This window comes from Lucilia cuprina, chromosome 5 (assembly GCF_022045245.1).
Source record: "Lucilia cuprina isolate Lc7/37 chromosome 5, ASM2204524v1, whole genome shotgun sequence".
Taxonomy (NCBI): domain Eukaryota; kingdom Metazoa; phylum Arthropoda; class Insecta; order Diptera; family Calliphoridae; genus Lucilia; species Lucilia cuprina.
In genome coordinates, this window is record NC_060953.1 from 61,976,525 (window position 1) to 61,989,085 (window position 12,561).

The 12,561-nt window shown below is 25.2% G+C and overlaps 1 protein-coding gene across 3 annotated transcripts in view; it reads left to right on the forward strand.

The window, feature by feature from the left end:
- Positions 1-12,561, forward strand: part of LOC111675084 (probable myosin light chain kinase DDB_G0284661) — a 175,327-nt gene that overhangs the window by 143,477 nt on the left and 19,289 nt on the right. For all 3 annotated transcript variants that reach the window (XM_046951053.1, XM_046951054.1, XM_046951055.1), the window contains exon 4: positions 12,320-12,530. In XM_046951053.1, the coding sequence (XP_046807009.1) occupies positions 12,320-12,530 (211 nt within the window). The remainder of the gene's footprint in view (positions 1-12,319; positions 12,531-12,561) is intronic.

Below are 12,561 nucleotides of genomic sequence, written 5' to 3' on the forward strand. Positions count from 1 at the left end.
TAAAAGGGGAATTTTTGATATTGCAGATATATATATACATTTACAATAATGATATTTATTTTATTCCATTACGATGAGGGTAGCGAAGCACACTGGGTATAGCTAGTGAGAAATAAAATAAAACTAGAAAACAATAGAAACTGGTGTCTGACAAGATAGAATATGTTTTTAATATAAAATGTTTAATTTTATTTAAATAAAATGATCTAGCTTAGTTTAAATATAGCAGAAAATATTATTCTCATTAAGTAAATAATTTACTGTATATATTTACTTAATGAGAATAATATTTTCTGCTATATTTAAACAAATACTTTAAACAAATTTTGTGAGGCGAACTTTTTAAAACTACTTAAGGATAATTGTGAACAAACAACTTAGAATATGATATTTAGCTATAGCGAAATTTATGCATACATCATAACTAACTAAAGTGAATTTTAGAAAGTTCAGGTCTTTATTAATTGATTATTTTATTGTCAGAAAGTTTGATAAAAATTACTAGTTAAAGGCAAAATTTGATTATTACAATGCAGCGATATTAAATATAGAGACGATTTTCAAGAATTTTATTATATATTTTCAAAAATTTTCAACAAATAAAATCGAAAAAAAACATCATCTTTATTTTTTTAATTTTATGATAATAGTTATACATTGTGTAACTGCACTACTGTTATTAAAGACACCTGTACGTATACGTGTTTATGATTTATTGATATTAAAAATATTAGGTATACGGCTAATTTAAAGAAGCACACTGTAAAGTAAAAATATATATAGTTTGATATGAGTTGAGAGTTGCACCATAAAAACACTATTTTAACAATTTTGATCTTGAAGATAAATTTTTAAGGTAAAACTGGGAAACGCGGATGATTTTACTGTCTTTTATAATGCTGCACTAGTTAATCAGTTAATTAGTTAGTAAGTTAGTAAGTTAGTAAGTTAGTAAGTTAGTAAGTTAGTAAGTTAGTAAGTTAGTAAGTTAGTAAGTTAGTAAGTTAGTAAGTTAGTAAGTTAGTAAGTTAGTAAGTTAGTAAGTTAGTAAGTTAGTAAGTTAGTAAGTTAGTAAGTTAGTAAGTTAGTAAGTTAGTAAGTTAGTAAGTTAGTAAGTTAGTAAGTTAGTAAGTTAGTAAGTTAGTAAGTTAGTAAGTTAGTAAGTTAGTAAGTTAGTAAGTTAGTAAGTTAGTAAGTTAGTAAGTTAGTAAGTTAGTAAGTTAGTAAGTTAGTAAGTTAGTAAGTTAGTAAGTTAGTAAGTTAGTAAGTTAGTAAGTTAGTAAGTTAGTAAGTTAGTAAGTTTAGTAAGTTAGTAAGTTAGTAAGTTAGTAAGTTAGTAAGTTAGTAAGTTAGTAAGTTAGTAAGTTAGTAAGTTAGTAAGTTAGTAAGTTAGTAAGTTAGTAAGTTAGTAAGTTAGTAAGTTAGTAAGTTAGTAAGTTAGTAAGTTAGTAAGTTAGTAAGTTAGTAAGTTAGTAAGTTAGTAAGTTAGTAAGTTAGTAAGTTAGTAAGTTAGTAAGTTAGTAAGTTAGTAAGTTAGTAAGTTAGTAAGTTAGTAAGTTAGTAAGTTAGTAAGTTAAGTTAGTAAAGTAGTAAGTTAGTAAGTTAGTAAGTTAGTAAGTTAGTAAGTTAGTAAGTTAGTAAGTTAGTAAGTTAGTAAGTTAGTAGTTAGTAAGTTAGTAAGTTAGTAAGTTAGTAAGTTAGTAAGTTAGTAAGTTAGTAAGTTAGTAAGTTAGTAAGTTAGTAAGTTAGTAAGTTAGTAAGTTAGTAAGTTAGTAAGTTAGTAAGTTAGTAAGTTAGTAAGTTAGTAAGTTAGTAAGTTAGTAAGTTAGTAAGTTAGTAAGTTAGTAAGTTAGTAAGTTAGTTGTTAGTAAGTTAGTATGTTAGTAAGTTAGTAAGTTAGTAAGTTAGTAAGTTAGTAAGTTAGTAAGTTAGTAAGTTAGTAAGTTAGTAAGTTAGTAAGTTAGTAAGTTAGTAAGTTGGTAAGTTGGTAAGTTAGTAAGTTAGTAAGTTAGTAAGTTAGTAAGTTAGTAAGTTAGTAAGTTAGTAAGTTAGTAAGTTAGTAAGTTAGTAAGTTAGTAAGTTAGTAAGTTAGTAAGTTAGTAAGTTAGTAAGTTAGTAAGTTAGTCAGTTAGTTAGTCAGTTAGTAAGTTAGTAAGTTAGTAAGTTAGTAAGTTAGTAAGTTAGTAAGTTAGTAAGTTAGTAAGTTAGTAAGTTAGTCAGTTAGTCAGTTAGTAAGTTAGTAAGTTAGTAAGTTAGTAAGTTAGTAAGTTAGTAAGTTAGTAAGTTAGTAAGTTAGTAAGTTAGTAAGTTAGTAAGTTAGTAAGTTAGTAAGTTAGTAAGTTAGTAAGTTAGTAAGTTAGTAAGTTAGTAAGTTAGTAAGTTAGTAAGTTAGTAAGTTAGTAAGTTAGTAAGTTAGTAAGTTAGTAAGTTAGTAAGTTAGTAAGTTAGTAAGTTAGTAAGTTTAGTAAGTTAGTAAGTAAGTTAGAGTAAGTTAGTAAGTTAGTAAGTTAGTAAGTTAGTAAGTTAGTAAGTTAGTAAGTTAGTATAGTTAGTAAGTTAGTAAGTTAGTAAGTTTAGTAAGTTAGTAAGTTAGTAAGTTAGTAAGTTAGTAAGTTGTAAGTTAGTAAGTTAGTAAGTTAGTAAGTTAGTAGTTAGTAAGTTAGTAAGTTAGTAAGTTAGTAAGTTAGTAAGTTAGTAAGTTAGTAAGTTAGTAAGTTAGTAAGTTAGTAAGTTAGTAAGTTTAGTAAGTTAGTAAGTTAGTAAGTTAGTAAGTTAGTAAGTTAGTAAGTTAGTAAGTTAGTAAGTTAGTAAGTTAGTAAGTTAGTAAGTTAGTAAGTTAGTAAGTTAGTAAGTTAGTAAGTTAGTAAGTTAGTAAGTTAGTAAGTTAGTAAGTTAGTAAGTTAGTAAGTTAGTAAGTTAGTAAGTTAGTAAGTTAGTAAGTTAGTAAGTTAGTAAGTTAGTAAGTTAGTAAGTTAGTAAGTTAGTAAGTTAGTAAGTTAGTAAGTTAGTAAGTTAGTAAGTTAGTAAGTTAGTAAGTTAGTAAGTTAGTAAGTTAGTAAGTTAGTAAGTTAGTAAGTTAGTAAGTTAGTAAGTTAGTAAGTTAGTAAGTTAGTAAGTTAGTAAGTTAGTAAGTTAGTAAGTTAGTAAGTTAGTAAGTTAGTAAGTTAGTAAGTTAGTAAGTTAGTAAGTTAGTAAGTTAGTAAGTTAGTAAGTTAGTAAGTTAGTAAGTTAGTAAGTTAGTAAGTTAGTAAGTTAGTAAGTTAGTAAGTTAGTAAGTTAGTAAGTTAGTAAGTTAGTAAGTTAGTAAGTTAGTAAGTTAGTAAGTTAGTAAGTTAGTAAGTTAGTAAGTTAGTAAGTTAGTAAGTTAGTAAGTTAGTAAGTTAGTAAGTTAGTAAGTTAGTATGTTAGTAAGTTAGTAAGTTAGTAAGTTAGTAAGTTAGTAAGTTAGTAAGTTAGTAAGTTAGTAAGTTAGTAAGTTATTAAGTTAGTAAGTTAGTAAGTTAGTAAGTAAGTTAGTAAGTTAGTAAGTTAGTTAGTTAATTAGTTAGTTAGTTAGTTAGTTAGTTAGTTAGTTAGTTAGTTAGTTAGTTAGTTAGTTAGTTAGTTAGTTAGTTAGTTAGTTAGTCTTAAAATCAGTAACATAATATCTTTCAGAATAAAAATCTCAATGAGGTTAAGTTTCAAATGTCAACTTTTTCATCTTTTTGTCCAGTGAGAGCATGCATGATGTGTTACAAATGGCATGCCCGTGAGGATTTAAACTTTATATTTAAATATTTTTTAACTTTGGTTCAAAGAAAGACAAGAAATGTTTAGTAAAAGTTTTTTTAAATAATAAATAATAATTTTTTAAAATATAAATTTTCGCTCTAAAACGTTTTATTTTATTTTAAGACATAGAGATACACATAATTAGCTTCTTAAATTGTACTCAAACTATGCTATTTTCTATTTCTTCTGATTTTTACAGGCACAAAAAACAAGGTTCTCATTGTTACCGTCGTAACATGGTTGAACAATGATCTTAGTAGAAAAATAGTTTTAATAATCAGTTGAAATTAAGTATCAGTGTATTTTATTTTATTTAAAACAATACCATACTGCTAAAGGTTTTTGAGATTCTTTTGTAAATCTTAAAGTATCGTTTCCTAAATATTCTATTTCACCAACTACTATATCTAACAGATACTTTAAATCCATCTTATTCAAAGCACTTCTGACTCATTACAGCTGCTATTTGTAGTTAAACAAATTGTTATTTTTAGAGCGAACAAATTTCTTTTTTTAAATCAAATTCAATTAAAATAACTGACAAGAAATCGTGAGGTTTTGTTCAAAAAGAGAAATAGAAAACGGTAAATGAAAAGGATTAAATAAATTAGAGTAGATGTATTTATTTAATTAAACGTAAAATGCTTAAGACAGTCAAGTTTAAAGTAAATAATACCTGTTAGCTGGAAAATATGCAAATACACACAGTTTTTCTGCAGACATTAAGTATTTATACAAGTGTATACAAATTAAATTATTTGCATTAATACCATTTGTAGTGATTTAATTTTCTTGCAAAAAACCGAAAAAAAGAAAGAAATAAAAAATAAAATTGCTTTATTTTCACTTTTGTATTTTTTTTTTTTTTTTTTTTTTGTAAAAATAAGCAAATCTTAACAAATTTAAAATTATTTCAAATGGTCGAACTTATTTTTTTTTTTTGTATACATACTTGATTTAACTTTACCTTTTTTAATAAAATAACAAAAAAGCCGTAAAACAAAAGGTCTTTTGTTAATGATTTACATACATACACACTACAAGCACCCAAAGTAAATTTATTTTTCTTTTCGCTTGATTTTTTTCTCAGTATTGCTTTTTATAAACCTCTAACATAAGCAGCTCTGGTTCTATTATCCTTTAAAACTAAAGTCATCATCCCAGAATATATTATTATGATCATTATTCACAACTGTTCTTTTAGCACTTTCGGTTGGTTTACTGGGTTCAAATGGCATTATCATATTTAAACACATTTGTGTTTGTTTATCATTTTATACTTACTAGCTTTATCTTTCTTGCGTTTTTGAGTTTTTATGTATTTCTTTTTTTATTTTTTTCAAAATTAAAGTAAACACTATCATTTATTTGTCTGGTGTATTTTTTCTAAAAAAAGGATAAAAAGCTCTTTTGTAAAATTTTATATTAAAATGCTTATAATTAGCTTTATGTGATTATAAAAACGTAAATTTATCTTAAAAAGTGTATTATACTAAATTTAGTTAATGTATTTAAATGGTTCAAATTTTAAGATTTTTAAAAAGTAAATTGTAATGTACATGCAAAATTTATCGAAAGTTATTACTTTAAGATCTTATTATTTTCCCTTATTTCAGTGAGTATATTATAAATATGGATTACACATGTTTCTTTTAAATCATGAATATATATCAATATACGGACACCACTACGAAATAAAAGCACAAAAATAAAACTCACGTTTCTCCACGTTTCTTCATAAAGTCTTAATTTTTTTAATGTAGTCCTAAAGATTAGGATATTTAATATAAATTTTTCCAAAAATTAAAAATTTTCTCAGATACATGTATTTTTCGAACATTTAAAATCAAAAAAAAAACTTCGTCTTAATATTTATAGTACAAGTATATTTGGAAATTTCACTGCGACACCTGTACGTATGTTTTTTTTTTTATTGATATTACAAATATTAAGTATACGTCTAATTTAGACACACAAAATTAGACACGAACCGGCTGATTTACGTCTGAAACTATAAACTTAATGAAAAAAAACTGTTTTGTTAGTTTTTCATTTCGTGATCCTGTGTACTTTTTAAAGGACTTCAAAGTTTCAAGAAGTACATTTTTCAAAAAATATTTTTTGTAAATTCTTCTAATGATCAAACAATGCCAAATTTTATGTCAACCTAACAAAAAAAATTGTTAAATATTTTGTGTTATTTTATGTTTATTCTGTTAGGATCAAAAGATGTATAAAAATCTTTTAATATTTTTTTGAAAAAAAAAATAATATTGAAAAATTTAATAGATTTTTAAGGATAAGAATTTTAATAGACATTTTTGACAGATTTTCATATTAATGGTATGGAATAAAAAAAATACGAAATATTTTTCAACTTTTCTTGCTGGCCAATTTAAAATATTTTTTTTAAAATTTACTTTTTTAAATTTTGAAGTCCTTTTGATCCTTTCAGGATCACGAAATGAAAATCTAAAAACCCATATTTTTTTCCTTAAATTTATAGCACCAGACGTATATCACCCGTTCTGGTCTAACGAATTTTTTCTCTTTTTGTCTGACGGTGTTAATAAAATAGGAAAACATCAAAACCTTATTGGGCTTAATGCTTTATCTGTTCACAATTTCCTAATCCTAAAGATTACTGCTTATTTAATGCTTATAAGTATAAAACGGACTTATATAATAAAGGTTAAGGTCAAATGATCACTATGAAATTTGGCAATTAATTAAGACTTAAAGGAAATAAAGTTGCTGTGATTTTTTACATAGCCACTGAAACGTTTAATATTAAGCCAATTTTATATCAATTGTCCTAAGTTAAAACAAGTAAAAATGTATACTCAGACATGGCCAAATATGTTTTTTTTTAGATAATAAAATATTTAATTTGTTTTTAAACTTAATTCCAAAATATTTTTACTTATTGTTGACAAAAAAAAAACTGTTTTTTTAGGGGAGTAAATACTTTAAAGTTATTTATGTATCCCCTTTTTCGTAAAAACATTCGTCTTTAGACCAAAAGAAGTATGTTCAAAATTTCATCAAAATATGTTTCGATTTTTCCTTAAAATATCTTTAAAATTGCGACCTGTAGCGTACGCACACGGTTTACATGGATACACAGTAGAGTATTCAATTATTCGGGTTTTGGTCTTATTCGGTTTATTCGACAAATACTTATTTGAGGTTTTAATTTAGCCGGTTAATAATCGGATAATTCAAAATTATTCGGTTAATCGAATAAAAGGCAATTGTATATTGTTTTATATTTATATAAAAGGGAAATGTATGTTGTTTTAAAAGTTATTTCTTTTCTACAATATTTTTCTTCCAATAACAAACAAAATTATAATTTTCCACTACTTTAAATTAAATTCTATTGTTTTTTTTCTCAAATATTAGAAATTATTTATTTTCATGTGAAATCTTCTTCTATATAAAGAAATTAAGTTTATAAAATTTTTGTTTTGGAGATTTATTAACGAATTTCAGAATTCATACGTTCAATAAACTAGTGTATAACTATGTATTGCTGAAGAATTTATTAGAAATTCTTTAGAAACACAACATTGTTTTGGCGATATCATTATATTCAAGATTTCTTTTCAGAAATCTGAAAAGTAAATCAGAACAACTTATTACAATGTTTCTGAAGTATTGTTATAAAAACCATTCAATAAATATTCTTTATTATAAAAAAAAGTAATTAAGAAATGAATAAAGAAAGAAAATTTAATATAAAAATATTGAATTTTGTATAAAATATACAGTAATTTTATTGTTTAATAATAAGTTTTTCATAATCGGTTAATTGATATAAATTATTCTGTTTATTCGTTATTTGAAATTGGGTAATTTTCATTTATTCGAGCGATTAATAGTCAAAAATTGATCGATTAACCGATCGACGATTAATCGTTTGAATACCCTAATACACAGACAGACGACCAGACAGATGGATATAGCTAAATCGACTCATTATGTGCTTCTGAGCCGATTAATATACTTTAAGGCGGGTGAAGGTCCAATATTTTTGGTTATTACAAACGCTTCCTACTAGGTTATAAAAATTGGACGAAATTATACACAATTTTTTAGCTCTATCGATCAATAACTGTTGAAGTTAAAGGGAATCAAATTTGTACTTAGTATTCTTACCTATCCAGCCCATTTTATCAGGATAGGTCCGCATTTACTCCTATCCCCATATAAAGCCTCTTTTAAAAAAATAGTTTTTCTTAAATAAATCGGAATCGGAATCGGAATAACGTAAATACTTTATTATGAAAAAAAAAAAATACATTTAATATTCATAACTGGTGTAGGGTATCACATAGTCGGCCACGCCCGCCTATACTTCCTTACTTGTTTACATTGCGATTTTAAGATTTGTCAGTTGCCAAAAATATAATATACGCACATGGTTTTGGTTGCTAAAAGCTGGAATACAGACAATATAAGATTCAAATTCCGATTTCTTTCGATTTTTGAAAGTTAAAAATAATTTTAATTCCATGTTTCAAGGGATTGGTTTTAAATCAACTTTTCACAATTCATTAATTTTAATTAAACTAAAAAAGGTAATGTAAATACTGTTAAAGGATTTTTTCATTTATCTTAAAAAACTAATCCGTTAACTTATCTTTGCAACAATCTGCGAATTTGTATCTCTTGGCAAATTAATTTTTATATTTTTTGTTACGTTTACTATTTGTATATTGTAAAAAAAATCAACATTTTTTTACCTCATGACCTTTTTAGTGTTTTGCGTTGTTTTAGTAATTTTAAATTTCTTGGGAATATGTAAAATATCTTTTTTGGTATTCCGCTTGCATGTATCTTGTGCATATTTTAAGGTTCATAAGTTAAAGCTGTTAACAAGATAAAAAGAAAACACAAAACTAAAGTATTCAAAAATTTTATGCCAATCTTGTATTATTGAGTCAAATGTAAAAATATCTTTGAAGAACAAATACAGTGAATACAAATACAGACAATTTTTGTTATCATAAACTAGATAGAAAAGCGGAATGGTCTTATATGGTTCCGGATTACATTGTATATATTTAACATTTTTCTTTCAACAATATAATAGTTTTGTTTGTGTTGTTTGGTTTTTAATTAATTAATTTTAAAAATATTTAAAATAAGGCATTGCATAAATAATTAAATCTTTTGAAATTTCAATAAATATTCCGCAAAAAATATTAATATTACAAAATTCTAAGCAAAAAAATACCAAAACCCCTAAAAGTATATTTGCACCCACTGTTTTGCCAGGAAATGAACAAAAACACACTATTGCCAAAAAAAAATTTGTACAAAAAATTTAAATATTTAAAATTTTTTCAACAGATATTTTTTCTCCAATTCTCTTTTCATAACATTGAATTTTTGTGCTGAAATTTTATTAAGAAAAGAAATCAAGACTATTAAAAAAAGTCAACCTTAACAAAAGCAGTAAAAAAATTAAATGAAATGAAGCCAAAAAAGGAGAAAAATCATTTTAGTTTCTCCCAGTGGGTTTCTCTCAAATGTCTAACAGTTTATATGTATGTGCAAAAATGTTGCAAAATGTATGTTTCAATGCCAATTTCATCAAATTTAAAACCATTAAAAATTGATGATTTGTTGGGAATATTAAAAAAAAAAAATCACAAAATACAAAAAAATATATTTATATTTACATATCAATGTGAAAAGGTCAGGAAATGTACTTTTTTCATGAGAATAAAAAACTGTAACAAGCTGGAAATTGAATGCCTAAGACAATTTACCAAAGATAAATCAAAGAAATATGTTTGTATAATGAAAAAAACGGAAATGACATAAAACATTCATTTAAATATTTATAAAAAACCTTTATGGTATTTTAGTCGATTTATTATAAATACTACCAAGACTTTATTTTGTATAACATTTTAATACTCACTAACCTAAAATAAATCAAAACATATTGTTTTTGTTGTCATTCAGTTTGTAACACTTCAAAATATTGATCGTAGATCCATCCTAATATATATTATAAATCTTTTTGTAAGTCTGTTCGTTTGTTTGTTCGTCAATCACGCCTAAACGCCTGAACCGATTTATTTGAAATTTTGAAGATTAGTAGATCTATTTTTGGAGGGTGTTATAGGCTATATCGTTTTTCAAAACTTGGACTAGGAGGGCGCAAAAAGAGGGGGTAAAATGGGTGAAAAGCAGTTAAAATTAGTACTTTTGAGCATAAATACCAATTATTGTCTTTACTAAAACCAAAATATATTCAATTAAGCTTTTTAAAATTTCAGTACTTTTGGGAAGTTTAGACCAAAAGGGGACACAAAAAAGGGATTTTGTATATCCTAAAGACACTAAATTTTAAATATTATAAAAGCGGTTAAAATTAGTACTTTTGAGCATAAGCACCAATTATTTTCTTTGCTTAAATATAACTAACATATATTCCATTAAATATTGTTCACAAAAAAAAAATTATAAGAAATTTCTTCATAAGGAAACCTTAGGAATTTTGAATGAATATTTAAGTATGTAAATTGTTATGAAATCGCTTAAACCCGGACAACGCCGGCTATAAAAATCAAGTAAAAAATATATTTTGAGTTTTTTTTAGATTCTAAGAAGATCTAGTTATGTCCTTCCGTCTGTCGGTTTTAAATACGACAGGGTCAAAACCAAAAAAGTTATAGTGTAGAAATTTTGCACAAATATTCTTCATTAATAAGCACTGTTTGGTATTTTAAATAGGGAAACGTCGGTCTACTTATTGGCATAGCCCCCATACAAGTGGCTTCCCGTAATGTAACTTTAAGAGTCGCAGCTACGCAGCAATGACAATATTCAAAAGTTGCAAAGTATGGTGGATATATATAGGTCCATGACACTTCAGAAATTGATTATAACGCTTTTGACTTAATACCATAAAATATTATAAAATTCGACAGAATTGACCCTACCTTCCACATAAAGTCATAGCATTATAATATAATTCGAAAATAATAATTACATCTTTAAATCAACTTTAAGTTCACATTAAACTATTAATCAAAATACATATATATCACCTGCTTTAGAAATTGAATTCGTCTTTACGACATATGATTTCATGATGGGTATATAAAGTTCAACATTGCCGAATATGTATACACTATTACTGGTCGTAATTTATTTATAGGTATTTATTGTCAAACAAATTAAAATTTTAAAACCATTTTTCCTTGTGTTATATAAAAAAATATTTTGTAAATGTTCTTAGAAAAAATATAAAGGAGATTATATCAACTCCCTTCATAAATTAAAAGCGAAAAATTGTAAAAGAAATTTTTTAAGTTATTATAGTTGTGGTAAAAGTCTTTACTTTTATAGTAGATACAAATATTTGTTTTCTGTTAATAACTCAATTGTTAAAATTTTCTATTTAAAAACATTAAAAAGAAACCTACCTTAACATTTATCTATAAAATTCTAAAACGTTTTAAAATAATAAATTTCAAAATATATAAAATTGTCAAATAAATACTTGTAATAGTATATTCAAGGGGTTTACCTTACTATCTTGATATTTCTTGTAAGTAACAGGGATGATAAATGAAATTTATTATAACTTTTGGCTACAAAAGTTTAATTTGTGCAAGATTTAATCTGGATGGTTACTTAATCAACATATTAATGACTGTTTAAACTGTATTCTTGGCTCTAGTTGTGTGGAAAGTGAAATCTTTTACCGATATTTGTTTTCTAATGTTGTGTTAGTTCTAGAAAATTAATTTTGAATTTTTTGCTCTAAGACCTAAAGTAATCGTAGACTAAAATCCTCTTTGTTTAAGGGCCTTTTGTTCCAGAACCTTAAGTAATCACAGATTTAAATTTTCTTGACCAAGTGCTTCTAGTTTAACAAATTTTAGGGGCAACTTATGGTTGTCGCTCTAGGGCCTCAAGTTTAGACCGAAATTGGATTTTTATGTTTTTGTCATTTGAATTTTTCCCTTATGAGCCTATCAAGGGTTCTTAAAGTAGAGCATCTACTATACATAGTGATTGTTAAATTTTTAAAATAATCATATTCCTTCATTTGCATTACGATTCCAAAGAATTACATGGAATCTCTTGCCAAACACTACAATCAATTATGTCTTATAGTTCACTTATCGTTTTTGAAATTTTCAATATATTAATTTTAAGAAAAAGGTTAATGTAGCTTGTAGTGAACACAGCCTTTAATCTTTTAGAAAACTAAAACACTGACAATATACAAAACCTAATTGACATTTGCCAAGTTTGGCCTTTTATCTAACCACAAGAAATAACTTAAGCTTTTGACATTTCTTGCGATTAAAATAAAAAAGCAACTCTTACTCTAAACTAACCAAAAGCTAAGTTATTTATCCCCTAATGTTTTATTTAAATTTTTTACTGTTTTTTCAATATAGATAAACTTTTACATACTTAAATAAATACAAGAAAACTAAGTGATTTATTGATTTAAAACCCTTTTTTAATACTTTTTTCTTCTTTTTTCTTATTATTATCGTTCAATATAAAGGTTGCCTGGATAAGAAATCGTGATTTACACATATTGACAGTTGGCACATATACATATACAACAGATCAACGTTTTCAAACCTCATATCATCGTGATATCGATGAATGGACATTGCAAATAAAATGGGCACAACAACGTGATGCCGGTGTCTATGAGTGCCAAATATCGACCCAACCAGTAAGAAGTTTTTCCGTTAACCTAAATATTGTGGGTAAGTAGAAAATTTGTTTTTTTTTTTTTTT